At 48.5% G+C, this 21,641-nt stretch overlaps 2 protein-coding genes across 4 annotated transcripts; both read right to left on the reverse strand.

Moving 5' to 3' along the window:
- Nucleotides 1–13: 13 nt before the first annotated feature.
- LOC136752444 (F-box/WD repeat-containing protein 9-like) lies at nucleotides 14–9,923 on the reverse strand. The gene is made up of 9 exons (XM_066707762.1): nucleotides 9,844–9,923; nucleotides 9,514–9,540; nucleotides 8,786–8,962; nucleotides 6,969–7,147; nucleotides 6,426–6,786; nucleotides 5,783–6,179; nucleotides 5,490–5,638; nucleotides 2,855–3,369; nucleotides 14–1,416 (listed from the first exon to the last, which is right to left on the reverse strand). The coding sequence occupies exons 4-8, from the start codon at nucleotides 7,130–7,132 to the stop codon at nucleotides 2,860–2,862; spliced, it is 1,581 nt and encodes a 526-aa protein (XP_066563859.1). The 5' UTR covers nucleotides 7,133–7,147; nucleotides 8,786–8,962; nucleotides 9,514–9,540; nucleotides 9,844–9,923; the 3' UTR covers nucleotides 14–1,416; nucleotides 2,855–2,859.
- Nucleotides 9,924–11,440: 1,517 nt separating this feature from the next.
- On the reverse strand, nucleotides 11,441–20,577 carry mcoln1a (mucolipin TRP cation channel 1a). 3 transcript variants are annotated; one of them, XM_066707766.1, is made up of 15 exons: nucleotides 20,329–20,576; nucleotides 18,897–19,042; nucleotides 17,203–17,441; nucleotides 16,860–17,027; nucleotides 16,578–16,734; nucleotides 16,320–16,401; nucleotides 16,118–16,214; nucleotides 15,681–15,780; nucleotides 15,458–15,564; nucleotides 15,206–15,355; nucleotides 13,990–14,091; nucleotides 13,764–13,886; nucleotides 13,402–13,608; nucleotides 13,174–13,313; nucleotides 11,441–12,912 (listed from the first exon to the last, which is right to left on the reverse strand). In XM_066707766.1, exons 3-15 carry the CDS (start codon nucleotides 17,290–17,292, stop codon nucleotides 12,876–12,878), a joined length of 1,560 nt encoding a protein of 519 aa, XP_066563863.1. In that variant the 5' UTR covers nucleotides 17,293–17,441; nucleotides 18,897–19,042; nucleotides 20,329–20,576; the 3' UTR covers nucleotides 11,441–12,875. The 3 variants fall into 3 exon arrangements, with proteins under 3 accessions (XP_066563863.1, XP_066563860.1, XP_066563861.1); XM_066707763.1 differs by lacking the exon at nucleotides 18,897–19,042 and having other exon boundaries at nucleotides 20,329–20,577; XM_066707764.1 differs by lacking the exon at nucleotides 18,897–19,042 and having other exon boundaries at nucleotides 13,174–13,310.
- Between the last annotated feature and the right edge of the window lie 1,064 nt (nucleotides 20,578–21,641).

A 21,641-nucleotide genomic window follows, 5' to 3' on the forward strand; every position in this document is an offset into this window, starting at 1 on the left:
GCATTTGTGTAATTTTGAAGCTGTATTGTATTTCGCTTGATTTGTAATTGTGTCCTGTATTATTGCACTTTGTATTACTCTGCTCTCCTGTAAGTCACCCTGAATAAGGGCATCTGTAATAACGAACCAACAGATCGGTGATGTATAAATTGTCAACTACTGTCACCCGGTCAGACATTACTTTAATCATGCAAATTATATCTCTGTACACAGACAGACATGTTAGACTGCATTACAATGTACAATCATTTGTTTCAAGTAATTTGTATGTTACACAGGGGTGGACAGTAACGAATTACAACTACTCTCGTTCCTGTAATTGAAACATTTTCAAATCTGGTAATTTTACTCTTTGCTCTCACCCTCCCTCCACTCGCAACTTCACTACACAACTGAGCCCCGCTCATTTCCGCACTATGGGCCGTGACGAGCAGCGGCCATGATTCCCACCCCACACCTCGACACTCGCGTCCGAGGTGCACAGCAACGAACCGGCCCACCTGGAGAGATGGGGAATCTGAGTATAAAAGGGATCGAATTGTTGTCCATTGACGTATGTGAAATTATCACACTGGGGTAAATACAAGCATACTTAAAATGGAGCGCTGTCTTGCCATGCTTCCTCTCTGGACTGGGCGGCAGCAGCAGTGTTGCATCGAGCTGCGAGAAGGTCCTTCTATTCCTCAAACCTTTCCATGTGTGAACAGCGTTCAGGGAAACACAGGGGCACGGACATATTTATTACTAATGAATCAGGTATTTACAACAGCAAATACTGCATTACACAAAAACATCACTGCGGCCCGTGGTCTGCTCCTCCCCTGCATATGTGTGTGCGTGTCTGTGCATGTTGTATGTGAGTGTCCGTGTGTGAGAGAGTGTGTGTATCTGTGAGGGTGTGAGCAAGACAGAATGTGAGAGAGAGTGTGTGTGTGTGAGTGTGTTCAGTCTGTGTGTTGTGTGTTCAGTGTGTGTGTGTTCAGTCTGAGTTCAGCTGCAGGAGCCACTCGGTGTGTCTGGGGTTTCCCAGTCAGTCCGGCAGGGTTCATAACTGATCAGATCCGATGGTTCTGTAAACCTTGAGCTTGGATGAGTTCCTCACTTAGTGTTGCCTTCTGCAGGGGACTGGACTGCAGGAATGGATCGGTATCGCAGGCTCCCCCGTCTATAGATGGGTCGGTACTGCAGCGCCAGTCACAATTATACGAGACCAGCAGCACAGAGAAGCGGCTGCCTGGCGTCACAGTACAGGAATGGCAATTCGTTTAGTTTTAAAGCTGAAGAATAAAGGACTGAAACTGGCTTCTCTCATCCCTTGTTTTCTTCCTCTCAGCCCCTCGTTCATTCCTCCATCTTCCACACCTCCACTGACATGTCCCACGAAGCAGCCGCCAGCACCCCTCCCTCCACACTGAGCTGGAGAGAGAGAGAGAGAGGGTGGGAGGGAGAGACTGAACTGACTAAAGATGGGAATTTTTAATAATTTCCTATTCGAATACTCGGGGGCAATTCAATTCCGTGCATTTGATTAATCTAAGGCTACACCTTGCTCTCACTCTCACAAAAATAAAAGGCATATACACATACAGGCCTCCTACCGATTAATTGCACGATAGTTTAACATTACTAGCCTACCAAATACATTAAGTACTGACATCAGGTTAATTTAAATCTAAAATATGTATTTATTCCACAGTACAGATAAAGAGCCCTGTTCAGTTCTGGAACAACATCCTCTGGACAGATGAGACAAAGATCAACTTGTACCAGAATGATGGGAAGAGAAGAGTATGGAGAAGGGAAGGAACTGCTCATGATCCAAAGCAGACTAGCTCATATGTGAAGCATGTTATGGCATGGGCATGTATGGCTGCAAAGGGAACTGATTTATTGATGACGTGACTGCTGACAAAAGCAGCAGGATGAATTCTGAAGGGTTCAGGGCTATAACTGTATATTACCAACTTTGAAGCCATCATTATTAGCCAACTGCAAGGTGTGCGCAAAACATGGATATGACTCCCAGTTAAGAAATTCAGTGTTTGCTAAAACTATGTTGGAGGCACTGTCATGAATGCAAACAAGAATGTTGTCTTCAATGTACCACTCGTCACCAGCTGCGTTCAGCGAATGTGCAAGACTGCAGTCATAGAGCGAGTTTGCAACACAGCACTGTGTAGTTTCCAGTCGGTAATGTCATGACACGTATAGTCACATACGCCTCGGTATTTAAAGCAGGCCACGCATCGGTCATAATTGCCACTCTTTCAGCAGCTTCCAATTCCTCAAGAAGAGCAGTGACGCAATCTTCTGTCATTTGTTTCCAGACTAGCAGTTAGTGTTGTACGTGTTGGCATGACATACTCTGTCTCAATACATTCCAACATCTCCCGAAATCCCTTCCCTTCTACAAGTCTTATCGCAAGCATGTCTCTCGCTGTCATTTCTGCAATACGATCAGTCGTGTCATCCGATCGGGCACACTGGCGTCGACTGTAAGCAAGCATGTCATTGCAGTTTGCTTTGTTCCACTCTCTGCGCTCTCCTTGAAGCCAGTTGTCGGTGTTTGTATTTCAAGTGGTTAATCATGTTAGCAGCTGATTAGTGGTATGCCAGTGATGTTCTACACATACAGCACCATACTGTCTTGTCACAATGAGAGCTCTCACAGCCACCGTTAAAACATCAATCAGAAATATTACATTACAGATTTATAAGATGTACACGAATATGTCATTCTGTATTCGAATAGACTAACTCATCCCTAGAACTGACATCATCAGGAAGAGGGGAGACAGGAGGAGAGAGGAGGGGGCAGGAGAAGTGGAGGGGAGAGGTGAAGAGGAGGAGTTACCCCATTTATAACACTGTGGTGCTGCAGTGTGCACAGTGTCCTGGGGGGGCCACAGGGGAGGTGCACCTGCGAGAGAGAGAGAGAGAGAAGAGAGAGAGAGAGAGTGTGTGATATACATTGGCAAGACTCATACAAGTGACACACAGGGAGACACGCACAGGAAGAGAGGGAGAGAGAGACCAAGACAGGAAAACAGACAGAGGGAGGGAGAGACAGACAGAGACAGAGTGACAAACAGACAGACAGACGGATGGAGAGACAGACAGAGAGATAGATGGATGGACGGGGGGACAGACAGGCCCTGCCTTGACAGTGCAGTCAGTGGAGCAGGTGTACAGAGCGCCAGGGGAGCTGTGCACGCCGGTGACGAGGGCGCGGTGCCCCACAGAGAACTGCCCCAGGGGCAGGAAGGAGCCGCAGGATGGGGAGAAAGCGTGCAGCTGACCCTGGTTATCCCCTGCCCACAGCTCCGCCCCCTCACACCCGTAGCTCAGGCACCGCGGGAAAGAGCTCAGCTGGGGAGAGAGACAGGTGTCAGTGTGCCTCGGACATCGTGTCTCACTGTGTCAGAGGTTAGGCTAACGTTAGGTAAGTATAACCCCGGTTCCCTGAAAAAGAAAGACAGCCATTACCGAATGGGAAGAGCCAGACCTGCCAATCATGTGAAAACTTGTACCAAAGCTGGGAGGAGGTGTCCCGCCCCCATGCCTGTGAAAAGTCTCCTCCTGCCAGCTGCAACTGCCATCTCTTCGTCAAGAAGGTCGTCTGGCCGAGACTCCCCTTAAGAGTAATGGATGTCTTTCTTTTCAGGGAACCAGGGTTATGATATTAACCTATCGTTCCCTTTCAAGTCGAAAGACAGCCATTACCATTGGGAAGACTATACCAGAGCTGTCGTGAGTCCTGACACCTGATGCAAGTCCAATCCCATCATGGCAAAGCAGCAGAGCCTCGTGGCGCTGGAGGGCGAGCCGCCTGCAGTACCCGAGTGCCCAGAGCAGAGAGCAGCTGGTCTGCAACATTCAGCTAATAGAACCTCGTGAAAGTCTGACGACCGGAGCAGGTCCCAGCGTTACACAGGTCCTCCAGTGGAGCGCCGTGGAAGACAGCCCCCAGCGTGGCCTGTCCCTTTGTGGAGTGAGCCGAGATGTGCTCTGGCACAGGACCCGTTGCATTGTCATAGCGATCACCACCCAGTGAGCCAGTCGTTGTTGTCACTGCCCGCCCTGGTGGTAGACCCATAGCAGACAAAAAGTTGTCCGGAGCACCTCTCACAGTCCTCTCCATGTAACACCTAGATGCCCAGACCGGACACACTGTGTGAAGTCTGCAGTCCTCATCCAACACGTGTGGACGGGGGTGGAATGACTCCAGGACGATAGGCTGATTGATGTGAACCGCCGATACAACCTTGGGCAGGAAGGCAGGGTTCGTCCTCAGTGTGACCCTGTCGTTGCTTCCAAAGGAGATCAGACAGGCTTTATCCACAGACAAGGCATGAATTTCACCGATTCTCATTGCCGAAGTTATCTTTAAAAGGACGGAAACCTTAAGCGAGAGAAAGCGGAGCTCCGTTGTGGAAATGGGCTCAAAGGGCTAAGCCCCTGAAGGACCAGTTCCAAATCCCAGGCTGGAATTGTGCCGCCTCGCTCCCGTCAGGAATTGGGTCACCAGGAAGTGAGTCAATGTTATCATGGCATGCTGAGATAGCCGACAGATACACCTTCAGAGTGCACCAGTCGTGCAGCTCATTTTTTCCAAATCACTTGAGCCCTTTGTGGGCATCCGACAGCAGCGGTCAGCATTCCCGAGGGGGGGAGGGCCACAATGGAAATGGAGAGTGTATCCGTGCCGGCAGCTGCGGGGGTTTTGTGTGCCTCACCCACTGTACCCACTGTGGGTAGGGCCAGTGGGGCGACTGGGACGTCTTCTCGGCTGTGGAAGGTCGGCGTACTTCAAGGTCGTTTCCTTCGCCTTGGCTGAGTGTTCAATGCTCAGGTCGACAGTGGTCCTAGAAGTCTGACCAGGCAAAATCGGTGCGTTGAGGAGGATGGACTTTGAGTCGAGCAGCTTAGCCTGTGTCAGACATAGACGGTGTCCTTGCCTGCCTCTCTCGCACCAAGCGGTTCATGAGTTCACCATCTCCGTTGCCACGGAACCGTCTCCTCTGTGTCCCCAGCAGACGGAAGAAGCTCCGAAGTATCGGAGTGAGAGCGTCTCCTCAGTGGCAGGGGGCGTGGTGACGGAGGGGACTCCCGTCGACCCTGTGTCAATTCTCTCTCTGCCCAGATGGTGCCGAGCGATTGGCGCTGGGTGGCCATAGCTGCTGCAATCTCTCCCATTTGACGCAGCAGTGTTTGAACTCTTCCTCCTCCTCCCCGGGGAGCGCCTGCACAGAGGGGGGGCAAAGTCGAGTGCAGTCTAGCTGGGGAGCCCCACGAGCTACATGAAGAAGATGCACCGCCTCCCAAGGTTTCAGATTGGCAGGTCAGAAGACTCCCAATCGGTAATGGTTGTCTTTCGACCTGCAGTCTCTCAGTGTGTCAGGGTCAGGGGTCACGTACCCATATCTTGTGCAGCAGTCTCTCACTGTGTCGGGGTCAGGGGTCGAGGGTCAAGGGTCAGGGGCGGGTACCTGTATCTTGTGCAGCAGTCTGCCGGCCCGGCGGTCGAACACGGCCAGGGTGCGGTCCTCACTCCCAGACAGGATGTAGTGGTCGTCTGCGGCGACGCACAGCACGGCGTTACCATGGAGACGCAGGCTCTTCACCAGCGGGTCGGATGCTATGGCAACAAGACGCACACAACACAGTCAAACACGACAAACTGCACAATAAACCACAGCACACAACACTCAGACCACAGCACTGTCCGCAGTGGCCCCTGTGAGGGAGAAACTGACCGCAGTGGCCCCTGTGAGGGACTGACCTCTGGGGTCGTAGATGGTCACCTTCTTGTCGTAGGACCCGGCCACCAGCACGTCGGGCAGGCAGGCCAGGCAGATCACAGCGGCACGACCTCTGACCTCCCCGGCGCTGACCCCCCCCGCGCCCAGGTCCCAGAGCCGCACGGTGCTGTCGAAGGAGCCAGAGCAGAGCCGGCTGCCGTTCCCGGCCAGACTCCACACCCAGCCGCGGTGCGAGCCGCCCGGGTCCGAGCCCAGCGTGCGCACCAGCGCCCCTCCCACCCCCCCCGGGCCACCCAGCTGCCGCAAGTCCCACAGGTTGACGTTGCGGTCGCGCCCCCCCGAGGCACACAGAGTGCCCCCCTCCAACAGCAGCACGGCGTCCACCGAAGCGAAGTGCCCCCCCGTCAGGGAGTAGTGCTGAGGGACTGTCCCCCCCAACCCCACCATTCCCTCTGCCTCTACCTCTCTCTCCCTCTCTCCCTCTGCATCTCCTTCTCTCTCCCCCTCAGCGCCCTGTGCCCCTCTCACTGCACCTGCAGCTGCCTCCCTATCCCCCTCTCCCTCTCTCTGTACTCCTCCGTCTCCCTCTCTCTGCACTCCTCCCTCTCCCTCTCTCTGCCGAGCACCCTCAGCTCCCTCTGCTGCTCTCTCTGCCCCCATAGCTCCCTCTCCCTCCCCCTGTCCCGCCCAGTGTCCGATCAGATCCTCCATCTCCATGCATGCGGCCGGCCAGTGGAAGTCGTCCCGGGGCAGCAGGGGGAAGGGCCGGCCGTGCGTGAGCCTCTGGGCGCGGAGCCTCCATGCGGCACTGTCCTCCCCCAGGCCGGCCAGCGCCTGGCACACGTGGGGCAACACCGACACCACGCAGCGTGCCGGCAGCAGGGACGCCACCCGCGCCAGCAGCTCCCAGGGCAGCGACAGCAGCCTAGAGCCCTCGCCCAGGGAGGGGCTGGCACAGGGGGACAGGCAGGGACTGGTCTCCACGATGGGGGAGGACAAGCTGAGGGGAGGAGTGAGCGGGAGCCTGGAGAGAGAGAGAGGAAACGGAGAAGACATCAGAGAGGACAGGGACAGAGGGAGGGAGGGAGAATGGGAGAAGGCAAGACAGGGAGAGGAGAACAGAGGCTAAGAGAGAGGAGAAACAGGAGAGGGGAGGACAGAGGAGAAGAGTGAAGGGACAGGAGCGAGGGGGCAGAGGGAGCTGACCTGGTAAGGGTGGGGCTCAGGCTCTGGGAGTCAGTGTCGCTGGCGGCCTGTAGAGGGTGCTGTCCCTCATCCACCACCCCACTGCGTACGCGCTGAACATACAGCTGAGCGGCTGTTGAGCTGTCACGTTCCTCTGGCCTCGGGGGGGGCCTGCACCCTGACATCACAACTGTGGAGCACTGTCAACACAACACAACGACAAAACCATCCCCATCATGTCACAACACAACAACAACAAAAAGTGTAGAATTAAGAACAAGGGCAGTAATGTTCAGACTGTGCAACCACAGGGTTGGGTTTTGTTTTTACTTTCTTCCGATGTTCACGCATTTGTTTGGTCAGGTGGGCCTGAATATGGAAACCCTGGGTCCATGTACATTCAAACAGTAGCCTATGTCATTTCAGCAGTTATGAGACTGTCAACACAAAACACATCTGTGAATGTTAGACCAGTAGACAGCAGCCCTAGTAGTAGCTCATAAAATAATTTAATTCAGCATTGTTGTATTTCTGATGCATTGGGCTCAAGTAAGGAATCTCATCCGGAGAGAGAAACTGACTCCTTCTCAAAATATCCGCTCTCATCCCTACATAGAATACTTGCAGTTACTCTACAGTTAATTAAATAAATCACATTTATTAGGGCTGTCTTCAAAGGTTCGTTCACTCTCCAGACCTTCGAGAGTTTTTACAAACCTTCGAAGGTTCACCACATGACAATCACATTGACTTTTTCTCTTGTTAATAGAAACTGACAATGTTTGAATACTGTAGCGTTAAAGGGTCAATGGGGTGAAGGCGGTGCGGTGGGGAGGAGCGCAGGGAGAGGGAGTCAGTGTGAGTGTGGTCAGTCCCTGAGCACTGTGTGCGTTGCAGTCAGAATGAACACAATGAGTTGTTGCTGAAGAGATGAGTTGGGTCGACTGTTTTTTTTTTTTCGGTCTCAGAGTGGGGGGGTTGATGATGGTGTTTTTAGGGAGGCTGAGTGAAAATGCAAGGGGCGCTGATGGTGCTTTGTCTGACTATTTGACTGTGCCGTTACTTCATATCCCTATTATTTTTAGGGGGGCTGAGAGAAAATACAGGGGGGCTAAATAGGGTCTAGCGCCACCCATGAGTGCAAAAAATGCAAACATAAAACAAAACGAATGTTTCGAAAAACATCTGCTGTTTGGATTGTTTTGCTAAATGCACAGAAGACCCCCTGGAAAGCTTAATGTAAACTGTGCAACTCAACATTGGTATCACAGAGGAACAAGCAATCTCCAGGATCATTTAACCAACACAAGTTTAAATTATTATGCATTATTTATTAGGTTTAATGGGTCAATTGCACAGAATTGAAAGCAGCACACTGAAGATGATCTAGCTCCGTACTAACTCTGCAAGTTCTTTGCAACTGACCCATTATTATTATTATTATTATGTACTAAAACATATATCATATTGACACAAACTCTAAAATGTATTTTTATTATAGTTACTCCAAATGTTAAGGTTTCTGTGTTCCGGTGTCTTTAGTATTTACTACTTTCAGTATAGCTGTGTCTTTTTATTGTTACTAAACACCAGGGTATATTCATCAAGGGTTTTACACCGATTCGCTATTTCCATCACTTTTTTTCTGGAATGAATAAAATACAAATTAAAGTTAACATGCTCACCATGCATACAATTTATTATGAGTAAAGTGATTTAACTGGAAGGTTAACATGTTTCATGCAAGTAAAATCAATACCTATACATAAACTGTGTGCTTGTAAAAATAAATAAAAACATAATTACTGGGGATGTTTTATCTTGTTTATATGGATTACCTGTAAAAATAATGACCTGTACACTACACTATTGGCTAATGTGACGTCATCGACACATTATGCAAATTAGCAGCAACGAATCTTCGATCGGTAATGTGTTCAGAACCTTCCAAGGTAAAAATGTAGCCTTCAGGACAGCCCTGCTGCAGACTTCCCCTTCCCACGACAGCGAGCGATCTTCAAAAACAGACACAATGGTGAAGTTCACATGTGTGTTTCCCTCTTACTCTAGAGCAGTGGTTTTCAAACCGGTCCTGGAGTACCCCTGCCCTGCTGTTTTCTGTTCCAACCGTTGTCCTAATTGCTTAATTGAATCCTTAATTGAACTAACAAAGCCATATACCGTTACATCAAGTAATTAAGATCTCGGTTGGAACAGAAAACACCAGGGCAAGGGGCTTGCAGGACCGGGTTGAAAACCCCTGCTCTAGACAACATGCTCCAGTCACAGATGAATACTCTCTCATGGTTTTAGTTTATTGAACTATTGAACTATTGAGGTGCGGCTTGCCCGACGTCACGCAAATGAAGGCGTGAGATCAAATGAAAATGAGCTCATCTACAGTCTGACGTCACCGAATCCATGGCCGTCATGTGACAATGTGTTAGAACTAAACTGTACAGGTTTTCACGTCACTGATGGAGCTACAAAGCCCTATATATATATATATATATATATATATATATATATATATACACACAAACGCTAAAAGTTCATCAGTACTCACCCTGCTAACGCTGGGCAGTACAACAGCCTAAAGAGAAGAAAAATAAACAATTATCTTCAGAACTGCGCAAAACAAGTACATGATGTAGACCTAACTCTCATCATATTAAACAAAACACACACAGTTCTTAAGCTATCCATGTGATGCATTCAATTATAAACTGTGTTTGGCGTAAAAAACCTAGGGCCCAAGTCTCCCCGCTATTTTACAGAGAAAGCTTGAAAAAAGAAATAAAAACATGGCGCCGGCTACTCCAAGGTCCTGCGAATCGCCACTTCCTTTAAAGACCTGCTGTACACATCGGGTGAAATAAATGCAATACTCACGTACCAAAGTGATGTCCCAATAGTAATAAAACAAAACAAAAGATCGGAAATCAAATCTTCACAATGCGCTCTCAAAACCAAAATGTCGTCGATCGAGTTCGTGAAAAACATAACGTGGACTTTTCTACATCTTTATGTAGGGGTGTTCATTTTATGTGTGTTTTTACATTCAGTACAAGTCTTTTGATTTCAGCATTTTAAATTGGCACATGTGTTATGTGCCTCTCAGTTATAGAAATGAAATATACATCTGTAAAACAGCAGAAATTATCTTTCATTTAACCGGAACTCCCTTTTCTGATAATGGTACAGGCGGGACGGTACGTGTTAGAAACAGGCTGGTAAGAGAAGCGCATGCGCAAAGTACAGATGTGTTCAGGTTATATTCCTAGTCTCTTTATGTGCGTGTGGTGGTGCTGGTGAGCACTATCTGTATATTCATGACCGGTTTGTGTGTCTCACTGGGGCTGGGTGTTTATTTACTGAAAAGGTAATTGTAAAACCAGTGAAATTACCTTAGGTGTTTATATATTTAACATTGGACTGTTCAATGGACACCATCACATGCAGACAAACACAAGTGAAAATACAGCAATATGAATATGCTAAGCTATCATTTTATATTTTTAATTTCTCATTCATAATCACAATAAATAAATCGACAAAGCATCTTAAAATGTATCACTAGTTATCCTTTCATTGTACACAGGCAATTGTCAGTGGAAACACTGGGGCACATTCATGAAGGGTTTTACACCGATTCGCTATTTCAGAATTTTTTTCTGTATTGAATAAAATACAAATTAAAGTTAACATGCAACATGCATTCATCCCCACATATGCAGTTTATGATGAATATGCTTTGTATGAGTGCATCGTTTTTCATTCATTTTGTGGCTTATTTGGTTTACATTTTTCGTGTTAAAAATAGTCGGATATAGAATCGCTGTAATGTAAACCCCTTGATGAATATAGGCTAGCATTGATTATGAATTGATTAGACTAGCTGGTGATGCACTCTAAAAATAAAGGTTCTTCAGTGGTTCTGTTTAGAGCCTTTGGGTTGTTCGTGAGTTTATGGTCATTAATGGGTTCGTTTAAGAACCATGAGGTCCAGCCTAAAGACAAGGGATCATTTATTAACCCTTTTTCGTCATGGTCGTGGTTGATTTGAGACACATTTAAGGATCCTTGTTTGCAAGAAACCTTGGTAAATTGAGTATGAACGCAGCTTGTTTTGGGGGTAAATTGTCAGACCTCGGGTGTTAATGCCAGTGTGGTTTGATGGGAAATTGGGCTTATTGAAGGCGGTGATGATAGTCCCAAATCACCACTGCTACACTGTTGCATTTTGCCTGTCGCCAGACATCGCATCAATATCAATAGCAGCCCGACCCACTATTAGCAACACCGGGTGCTGAAAGCAACGCACAGAGATAGAATCAGGCTGACAGGAGGAGGTGGGCCGGACAGGCAGCACTGACGCGGGCAGGCGAGGCGAGAGGCACTGCGCACGGTGGCCCTCCTGCTGTTGGAAAAGTTGCACTTTGCTCTATAAGAGCCCCGGAGCCCCAGAAACAGAGACACTAACACAATCACAATCAGGGATTAAAAATTGGTTTAATTCACAAACCGGACCATGTGGAGGACAGAGAGAAAGGTAGACTGAGACAGAGAGGTAGACAGAGAGGGCAGTATTTGGTAGCCTCTCTGGTGTGCGTACACTGATAATTCAACACCGGTGTCAAATAAATAAAACAAATCGATTAGTTTGTCTCAGCTGACTGACACACTGACATCACTCTTATTATTTTAAACAGTGGATTCAAACTTGAAATAAAAACAGAAATAACCAATAACAAATAAATAGATACAGGGAGATGAAAGAACTCAATGAGAAAATCAAAGATCTCCACAAGGAGCTCCACTTAGGCCCCCCATGAATCCACAGCAGGGGTTTTCAGACTGGTCCTGCAGTACCCTCTGCCTGCTGGTTTTGTTCCAACCTAGGTCTTAATTACTTAATTGAATGCTATATTGTTAGGTCAATTAAGGACAATTAAGCAATTAAGACCTCAGTTGGAAGAAAAACCAGCAAAACAGGGGGTACTCCAGGACTGGTTTGAAAACCCCTGACCCACAGCATCTGGGGGGGCAGGGAGGCAGCTGCCCACACACAGCAGGGCCGTGCACACCTGGCACCGCACCAGTCACAGACCCCTGCAGCAGCAGCGGCAGAGAACCTCCCCTTGATTGGCTCAGGACAGAGAGGTGTGACCATTTACACAGATGAGAGGAGCCACAGCAAATAACTGGAGCTAAAACAGACTTTCTACATGTCCAGGTCTATGGTGAACACACACACACAATTATATATTACACATACATACACTCTTCCAGTGTCCATTTTTCAAGACTGACACGTGGTTTAGGGAGTGTTGTGTTGTATTGTGCGTCTGTGATCTGGGAGTCACAGCACCCTGCGCTGTCCATTCGCTCGGCCCCCACGTTGTGCACCTTTGTGTACCAGACTTCAGTTCATGGATTAGTTAAATTACAACAAAAATAATAATTAAAATCATAACTAGACAGACATTAAAAAAAAACAAAGAAACAGACTGCTCACTGTGTCAGTCCAGCCCCCCCCAGGACATTAAAACTATCATAAAACTCCTTTCAGGTTCCAGTCTCTGTAGGAAGTCCACATTCACACACACAAACTCAATTTGCCACACTCTGACGAACTCACTTACACACACACACACACACACACTAATGCCAATTTACCACTTTTGTCTATAACACAGTGCACTCTGGGAAAATAAAATCCCAACTGTGCTTCCATTAGACAAAATGACTTAAAAAACAATAAAAGAATGAATAAATAACCAGAGGGAATTAAAAGTGTGGGAGCGGGTGAAACAGCCGCAGTGAGGCATCCTGGGTAAGTGCTTCGAGTGCCGAGGGCAGTCCGCAATGTTGGCGTGACGTTGGCGTGTAGAGAGAGGCGCTGTGGCCAGCCAGAGAGGCCCCGGCTCAGTTCACCAGCAGCACGTCCTCGTAGGTCGTGGTTCTGAGAGCAGAGACACACTTCTGTACAAACTGCAGCTCAACAAGGGCCACAACAATGTGCTACTCCAACTACTACACTACTACTGCTACTGATAATAACAGTGAAGTACTGCTAGTACTCTTATAACACCACTACAATACTTATATTGACTGAGACGATAAGAAAACAGCACTACTACTAAACCCTTAATACTTGCCCTACTTTTTCTACTATTATCAGTGATGATGTCAATAATTCCCGCCCACGGCAGCCCGCACTGACCGGTCGCAGCAGCAGCAGAAGAAGGCCGAGCAGGGGGAGGTGTCCAGGCCACGGTACTTGCCGGAGCTGGGCGTGTCGGTGCACTCGGCAATGAACGCTTGCAGGTCAGTGATGTGGATCGGCTCCAAAGTCTGCTGCTGCTGGGAGGGAGGGAGGGACATCAGAGTCTCTCACACACACATACATCAGAGTCACATGAATAGTGAAGAACACCAGCTCTCCCCCCACCTTGATGCTCTCGTAGGCGCCGGTGATGAGGGCGATGAAGAGGCTGAGCACCATGTAGATGAAGAGGGAGATGAACGTGTACAGGTAGACTTGGCTGAAGAGCCACACTAGCTGGCTGCTCTGCTGCATCTCCGCAAACGTCACGAACATGTCATCCCCGTTGATCAGCGAGAAGAGACACTCGGACACCATGGACAGGGAGCGGAACTGCGGGGCGGGAGAAGGGGGTGTGAGAGAGAGAGAGGCTTCCTGCTGTCCTGCTCAAAATACACAGGCGAAAAGAATACACCCCCAAATTTCTGAACCATATCACAGAAGTCACACTCCTCCCAGATACAGAAAAGGTCCCTATCCTTGTGTACCTTGACGTGGTACGGTCCCAGCACTATCCAGCCGCAGAAGCAGTAGCCCAGGTAGATGACAGCCGCGCAGCAGATAAACCGGATCACATTGGGGAACGCGGCCCTGAGGGTCACGATCAGGATCTGAGAGAGAAAAAAAAAAAAAAAAAAAAAACAATCAAGCTCAGGAGCAGATGGGAGAACAGCTGAATATTGGGGGGGGGGGGGGGGGGGGTGTCACACTCACATTGTATTTCTGGAAGAAGCTGAGATATCGGATCACCCCCACCCACACCAGCAGAGTGGACGTGCCCAGCAGGATGCCACACACATCGTAGGAGGACAGGTTCTGAGGGAGAGAGAGAGGGGTGGTGAAGACAACGGTCACTTAATGCATTCCCTTGTGTATGCATTAGGGATGAGCGAGTACACCATCATCTGTATCTGTTCTACCAACTAAATTATCTGTATGCATATCTGTACTCGGAATGCGTGTGGCTTAAACCGGAAGTGGGCGGAGCCTGAACTTGATATGGGTTGATCAGAAGTTGCTATAGTTAGTCAAAAACTATTTACAGAACAGCCTCAGAATTCAGCTTCAGAGCAACATTTTTGATCACAAGAGTAAGAGAACTATTTACAGTTTTTTTATAAACTTGAATGAACTACAGTTTTTATAGGTCGTCAACTTTTTTTTATTTTTTTTTCTCTTTAAAAATTAAATTTAAACAGTGTAATGTTTCTGCGAGTGATCACTTTTTTTTCACTGCCTAATGTTTTTATTTTGGGGGGGGAATTGTATTTTTTATTTCTACACAAAGTAAAAAACACAATGTTAATTAATGACTTGGTGTGTGTAAGTGTGTGTGGGTGGGGGGGGCTGGTTTTATTATTTTCTTAAATTAACTGATGTTGTAAAGCTGGGTGATTTATGCACAGACACAGCATTCAGCCTTGCGGCTGTATTCTTGCAGTCAGATGTTTTACAGAGGTAGGAGCGAGCTGAAAATCTAATGAACCGGTAGAAGCAGTGAGTCCCGAGCTGTAACCTGCGACTGCAGCGCGTCCAGTAGAGCTCAGCTCTCACAGTGACTCGGCTGAATTTACGAGAGATGACCTTTAAAGAGAGAAGAGTGGCGAGCTGACAGAGGCTGCTGTGACGATGCGAGATCGCGTCTGTGTAGCAGCAGAACTACAGCAGTCTGTGTCGGCGAGGAGGTGGAGCTCTGTGTGTAGCTGGCCTATCACAGGACGATGTGGACAGACACAGCTAGCAGCTGGTAGTACTACCCAATCACGAGTACGGATATTGACACATTGCACTCGGATGATACTCGTGCTCGTAAAAAGTACATTATCCGTAGCAGATACTTGTTTCAGCAGAGTACTAGTTCAACCGTAGTATGCATGTCATTTCCTTGTGCCAATTGGTTAATTGGTCCCTACGGGTAAAATCGGCTGACCTTGGACTCGATGCCGATCTTGATGCAGCTGCCGGCGATGGTCAGCATGTCGCTGACCACCAGCAGGATGTACCAGCCGTTGATGAACTCCATGCGGTCAGCCCAGGACACCGAGCGGCACAGCTGCGTACGGAAATACTGCACGAACTCCTGAGAGAGGGAAGGAGAGGGACAGTTGTAGACACTAAAACACACTCAACTCCTCACCCACCCCTCTCTCTGCACCCCACCCCGGACACGCATGGCACTTACTTGTTGCAGCAGCACCCCCCGCAGGATGGAGCGCCCGCACAGCAGCAGCGACAGCACGCACACCACCAGCACGATCACGTCAAACGCCAGGCGAGCGTAGCTCTCCGCTGAGAGGGGCAGAGAGAGAGACATAGCAAATGCATCTTCACTTTTTTTTTTTTTTTTCCCTCTCCCTCTCCTTATTTCCCCCAACCCTGTGTGCTGCTCCCTCCCCCTCTCTCACCATGTCCAGACACACTGGGGTCTTTGCACTCCTTGATTGACGCCTCGTTGTTCAGACTGATCCTCACCTTCCCACTGTGAGCCTTGTTATCCAGCACAATCTGAGAAGGTCATAGGTCACAGGTCACACACACTTTGATCCTTCTTCCCCCACCTCACCCCACCTCACCTCACCCCACCCCACCTCACCTCACTACACACACACACACCAACGTTACCAACTACCTGAGATTATGTACTTGAACCCCGAGCAAAACGTCACCCTACCCTGATCACCAAATTTAAGTGAACTTAAAAATCTAGAAAAACTCAAAATACTGTTCTGTAAACAACCTAAATATAACCTTAAATCCATCCTTTCTATCAGCAGCTACACCGAACCCAAAACACAAACACACACCGACTCCTCTGTGGACTGCGGGGGGGTGGGGGACTCACGGTGATGGTGAAAGTGTAGCAGTCTGGGATCTCGTTGTTTATTATGGTCTGGATATTAATGGCCTTCAGCTGGAATGTGATAGTCACGTTGATGAGCCTGAGAGAGAGAGAGAGAGAGAAAGGGTCAGGCAGGCAGGCAGGCAGGCAGGCAGGCAGGCAGGCAGGCAGGCAGGCAGGCAGGCAGGCAGGCAGGCAGACTTACTTGTGGAATTTGAGTGTGAAGTTCTTGTAGGAGGGGCCTGCGAGGCCACGGGGCGAGGTCATGGGATTCACACCAACACAGTCTGTCAGGAACAACACACACGGTCACTCAACACAGAGGGGCAGAGCGTACAGTGTATGCGCTGTACACCTCCAATCACACCTCAGCACGGCACAGGCCACTCTATCAACAGCTGTTCTAGTCTTGAACGTGTAATGCCTGCGTGCGTTGCTCCCCAGCGCCCCATTCCCACAGTACCTGTGATGACACGCGGGTCGATGTTGAAGGTGTCATTGGCCGGGTCGATGCTGCCCTTCTTGTAGTACTGCTGGCACAGGTAGAGGGCACTCTCGTTCACCTGCTGCCCAAACACATAGGCATAGCGCCCCACCGTGGTCTGTGGCAGAGTCAGGTACTGCAGGAGGGGGAGGAGAGAGGGAAGAGACACAGATACTGACTGTAGCACAACACAGGACAGTGCCGTGTGTTGCGTGTGCGCTCAGGGGGTGTGGCATCTGTGTGTGTGTGTGTGTGTGTTACCTGGTCAATGGCGTAGTCTATTTGCGAGTACACGTCACTCTGAGTATACACTGCCAGTGTGTCATCGGCGCCGTCACTGTAGTCCTTCAGGAACAGGTGCTTGAAGGACACGGTGTTCTCCTCCTTGAACGTCACCACCATCTGATTACTGAGACCAAACAGCACCAGCTGAGACAGGGAGGGAGAGAGAGAAGCCCATTTTAGGCCCGAACACCAGCCTGAACCCCAACACCAGGTTGACCATCCCTACCTTCATCTAATCTTAAAAAAGCCCAGATTGACTGGGGACTAACACTGAGCCTTGCCTAGCCTACTTATTCCAGTCCAGTCCAGCCCTGCCCACCTGCACGGTGACGAAGATTATCTTGAGCATCTGCAGAACCAGTTTGTAAGGCTTGCGGCCCTTGGCGTGGTATTTGTCGCAGGGACTCATGAAGAAATACTTGAGCTTCCTGCGCAGACACTCCTCCTCCTCGTGCTGCTGCGACCCCAGACAGCCAACTCCCGGGGGCGCCTGGGAGTCATCATTGCTGCAGCTGTGAGATCCATACCGGGTCACAGAGGTCAAGAGCCTGTCCCGCTCTGACAGGGAGGGAGAGAGAGGAAGAGAATGAGGAGAAAGAGAGAGCAATCCTGTTACCAACTTATTATCTAGTTAGGTCCATAAATATTTGGACAGTGACACAATACTTTTGTCTCTGTACGCACCACAATGGATTTGAAAGGAAACAATCAAGATGTGCTTGAAGTGTACACTTTAAATCTTTAATGTGAGGGCAGTTACATCCAAATTGGGTTGACAGTGTAGGAATTATATGTGGTCCCCCCAATTTTAGGGGCTCAAAAGTAATTGGACAATTGGCTGCTCAGCTGTCTCAGCTGTTCAATGGCCAGGTGTGTGTTATTCCCTCATTAGGTCAATTACAGGCAAGCAGATAAAAGGTCTAGATTTGATTTCAAGTGTGGCATTTGCATTTGGAATCTGCTGCCGTTAACCCTCAATATGAAGTCCAAAGAGCTGCCACTGTGAGTGAAGCAAGTCATCATTAGGCTGAGAAATCAAAACAAACCAATCAGAGAGATAGCAAACACATTAGGTGTGGCCAAAGCAACTTTGGTACATCCTTAAAAAGAAAGAACGCACTGTGAGCTCAGGAACACCAAAAGGCCAGAAGACCACGGACAACAACTGTGGTGGATGACAGAAGAATTCTTTCCCTGGTGAAGAAAAACCCCTTCACATCAGTTGGCCAGATCAAGAACATCCTCCAGGAGGTAGGCGTATCTGTGTCAAAGTCAACAGTCAAGAGAAGACTTCACCAGAGTAAATACAGAGGGTTTACCACAAGATGGAAACCGGAAACAGGAAGACCAGATTAGAGTTTGTCAAAAACATCTAAAGAGCCCTGTTCAGTTCTGGAACAACATCCTATGGACAGATGAGACGAAGATCAACTTGTACCAGAATGATGGGAAGAGAAGAGTATGGAGAAGGGAAGGAACTGCTCATGATCCAAAGCAGACCAGCTCATCTGTGAAAATTATGAGCCCCTAAAATTGGGGGGACTACATATATAAAAAAAAAAAAAAAAAAAATGTATACCACATATAAAAAGATGAAAGTCTACACTTCAAGCACATCTTGATTGTTTCCTTTCAAATCCATTGTGGTGGTGTACAGAGACATCTCATAAAATACCTTAAAAATTAGTATTGCATCAGTACTGCAGTTCACTGTTGAATCAGTAAAGCAAATTGCAAAACAGCTCATGAAAGTTCAGTCTAAACTTCTGTAAACTTTCGACAGCCTGGGGAATAAGAGGAAGTGCACCAAAATCACATTACCCAGCAAGCGGCCGTCCCAGTGTATCTGCAGGGATCTGTGCATTTACACTGACAGATGCCCTGATACTGGGATTCACGTACCAGAGAGAGAGGGGGGGGAGAGAGAGAGACACACACACACACACACACACACACCTTTCCTGACTTTCACACTCCCACATAAACAGAGACACACTTCTCTAACACTCTTACCCTGCGAAAGTTTAGTGTGTGTGTCTCCACACCTGTGATTTTCTCAGCTGGAAATGGGAAGCATGGCTCTGTGATCCCTGACCTGCTGGAGGGGGAAGTCCGACTGTCACGGTTACTGTAATGGGGAGTCTAGGTAGTCAATAATTCTGACAGAGAGAGAGAGAAAGTGTGCCTGTGTTATTATCTCACCCCCATTCTCTCGGTTTCACTTCTCTCTCTCAGTTCCAACGCAGGGCTTAGGAACTTCAATGCTTAATCACTGACGCAGTGTCTCGGTGTTAACTGTGTCAGTGCGGTGTCCATGGACAATAGTGTCCAGTCTGTCAGTATCAGCACTGCTCTCTCTCAGTGCACCCACTCAGTCAATATTACCTCCGTCTGTCTCGGCACTGGGTTCAAAATGTCCTAGACAGTGAAAGCATTAATTCAGTTAGTTCTCCCTCCTCCCTCCTTTATCTCCCTCTCTGTCTCACTCTGATAAAAGATAAATAACTAAAATCAATGACACAGCAGGAATCCGGGAGCTGAGAGACACAGCGTGTGAGTGGGAGTGGGGACAGGAGCGTGCAGTGACCAGATAAGTGCAGACACCTGTGAACACAGAGCTTTATCTCCTCCTGTAAGCATTGTTGGTTTCCATGCTGCCGTTTGTGAAATCTCTCTCCGCGGGAGGCAGTGCTATCTGATGGGGAGCAGGGAGCGTGGTGTGGCCGGGAGACAGGCTGTCTGACAGGCACAGATACCGTCACTGTCTGCGCACCGGGACCAGCCCTGCACAAAAATCCAGAGTTTCCAGTATTGCAGCCTGGAGATAGGAGTGGACAGTTCATAGCAACACACACACACACACTCAAACAGAAGCGCAGACACTCACAGATGCACACACAAACACGCACTAACACAGGTACTCAAAGACATGCAGACTTACTCACGGACACAGAAACGCACACTGATAGACACACAGTTTGGTTTTTGCTCTACACCCAGGCATTTGGGGGTTAACGAGCAGTGACAACTCCACAGACTGGCGGGAGGACAATAGCCCCTTTCAGCCCTTAATGCTGAAACGCTGTCTGTCCACGCAACACCGCCGGCTGTGTGGTCAGCAGCCAGTCAACCCATCATCATCATCATCATCGTAGTCACCGCTGTCCTTTACCGCTTATTATTAATATCATCATTCAGTCATTTAAGAAACACTGATTCTGGCGGACAGGAGTACCATAATATTAATAACACACATGGTGATGAAGGTGCACACAACACAGTCCGACACAGCTATACTGATGTCATTGTTTACTCGTATTTCAGGCGGACCGGGTCCTGAAGACACAGACACACTGCACTGTAAACGAGGACACGGGCTGCGCCAATGAGCCTTCATCACCATCATCATCACATCTGGATCTCAGGAGTGCAGGCGGTCACTCACCCGAGTCGCTGCTGTCCTGGTGGTTACACTGCCCGCAGCCCGCGGACGCCATTCTTACACGGTTTGTGTTAAAGGCATCAATGCGTACACACGTAGTAAAATCAGATTAAACTCCCCGCATGTGTCCTCTGTGGGTTCAGGTGGGCTGTGGGCTCGGCTCGGCGCGGGTGAGTCGTGGCCGTGGCAGTGTGTCTTTGTCCGGGCATCTTACTTAACAGCCCCCTGACTTCCTGGCGGAGTCATGTGACCGCAGTCATGTGACCGCGGACACGTGTGTTTTGCGCAGCCTGGTTGCGCACGCTGCGGCGGCTCTGCAGAGGGATTGCGAGCTGCTGCCAGTAATATTACACGTTTCCCGGCGACCATGGCCAGAGGACAGTGCTTTGTTTTTGTCGTTTATGACGCAAAGACCGTTCTTGTCACTTGCATAACCTGTGTCGCACCACACATCTGTCATTACATTTCCTACCCGATTACAGTTTGGAAATATTACACAGACTAACTATTTTGAAAGATACATGTTTGATATCGATTTAGAATTAATTTTAAAAAATCAAAATACAGTGGCTCGGATCATCAGCGTGCGATTCGTCTGTGGAGCGAAAAGCCTCGTCTGGGGTTGTGGGGACGTGATAATATTAGATCACTTTATTATCCAGTTAACTTTATTCCCCATTATGATCATTACTGGGACCCTCACCAGCAGGAGAACAAGACCAGACCACGACATCACTGCAATAAGTACAATCCCTTGACTGAAGTGTTGAAGTGAAGATTGGAAACAACTGGAGCCAACATATTATCAATAATACATATTAATATTGTTGATAATATCCCTGCACAGTTACAGTAGTATGATTAATAATTGTTATTAATATTGTTGATAATATCCCTGCACAGGGACAGTGACTCTGCCTATTCTCACATGTAGGCTAATAATAGCCCGTTAGACGCTTTAGATATATTTATCGGTTCATTTTCGTTTTCACGGACAGGGGGACTGTGGAAAGGGTTCCTGTATTGTGCAAAGTGTGCAAGGCCGACCGAGAGTAACAAGGAAGTACTTTATATAACTGTATTATTAATAATAATCCAGACACTCAGCGAAATTAAAGTGATTCTGAGTGTGTGTGATCATACTGTGGAATAATACTAACACTGCTACTACTGCTCTGGCAGCCAGGGCCGCTCTTTAAGCCGTGGTCATATGAGTCTGACTGGCGTCGCCACTCAGTTTTCCGCTGGCGTGACGAGTCTGATGCCCAGCTCGGCGTCTAGCGGTGCAGTTAGGTGTCTGTCTCACAGACAGTCAC

The sequence above is a fragment of the Amia ocellicauda genome, chromosome 7 (genome assembly GCF_036373705.1).
Source record: "Amia ocellicauda isolate fAmiCal2 chromosome 7, fAmiCal2.hap1, whole genome shotgun sequence".
NCBI classification, from domain to species: domain Eukaryota; kingdom Metazoa; phylum Chordata; class Actinopteri; order Amiiformes; family Amiidae; genus Amia; species Amia ocellicauda.

Bases quoted from the DNA above. Each gene is read 5' to 3' on its own strand.
- LOC136752444 (XM_066707762.1), bottom strand. From the start codon at position 7,132: ATGTCAGGGTGCAGGCCCCCCCCGAGGCCAGAGGAACGTGACAGCTCA. The intron at 6,787-6,968 runs GTCAGCTCCCTC...CTCTCTCTCCAG, and splicing joins CTGAGCCCCACCCTTACCAG to GCTCCCGCTCACTCCTCCCC. The intron at 3,370-5,489 runs GTACCCGCCCCT...CTCTCTCCCCAG, and splicing joins GACTGCTGCACAAGATACAG to CTGAGCTCTTTCCCGCGGTG.
- mcoln1a (XM_066707763.1), bottom strand. From the start codon at position 20,380: ATGGCGTCCGCGGGCTGCGGGCAGTGTAACCACCAGGACAGCAGCGAC. The intron at 15,356-15,457 runs GTAAGTGCCATG...TCCCTCTCTCAG, and splicing joins GGGGGGTGCTGCTGCAACAA to GAGTTCGTGCAGTATTTCCG. The intron at 13,609-13,763 runs GTACACAAGGAT...CCCGCCCCGCAG, and splicing joins TGGGACCGTACCACGTCAAG to TTCCGCTCCCTGTCCATGGT.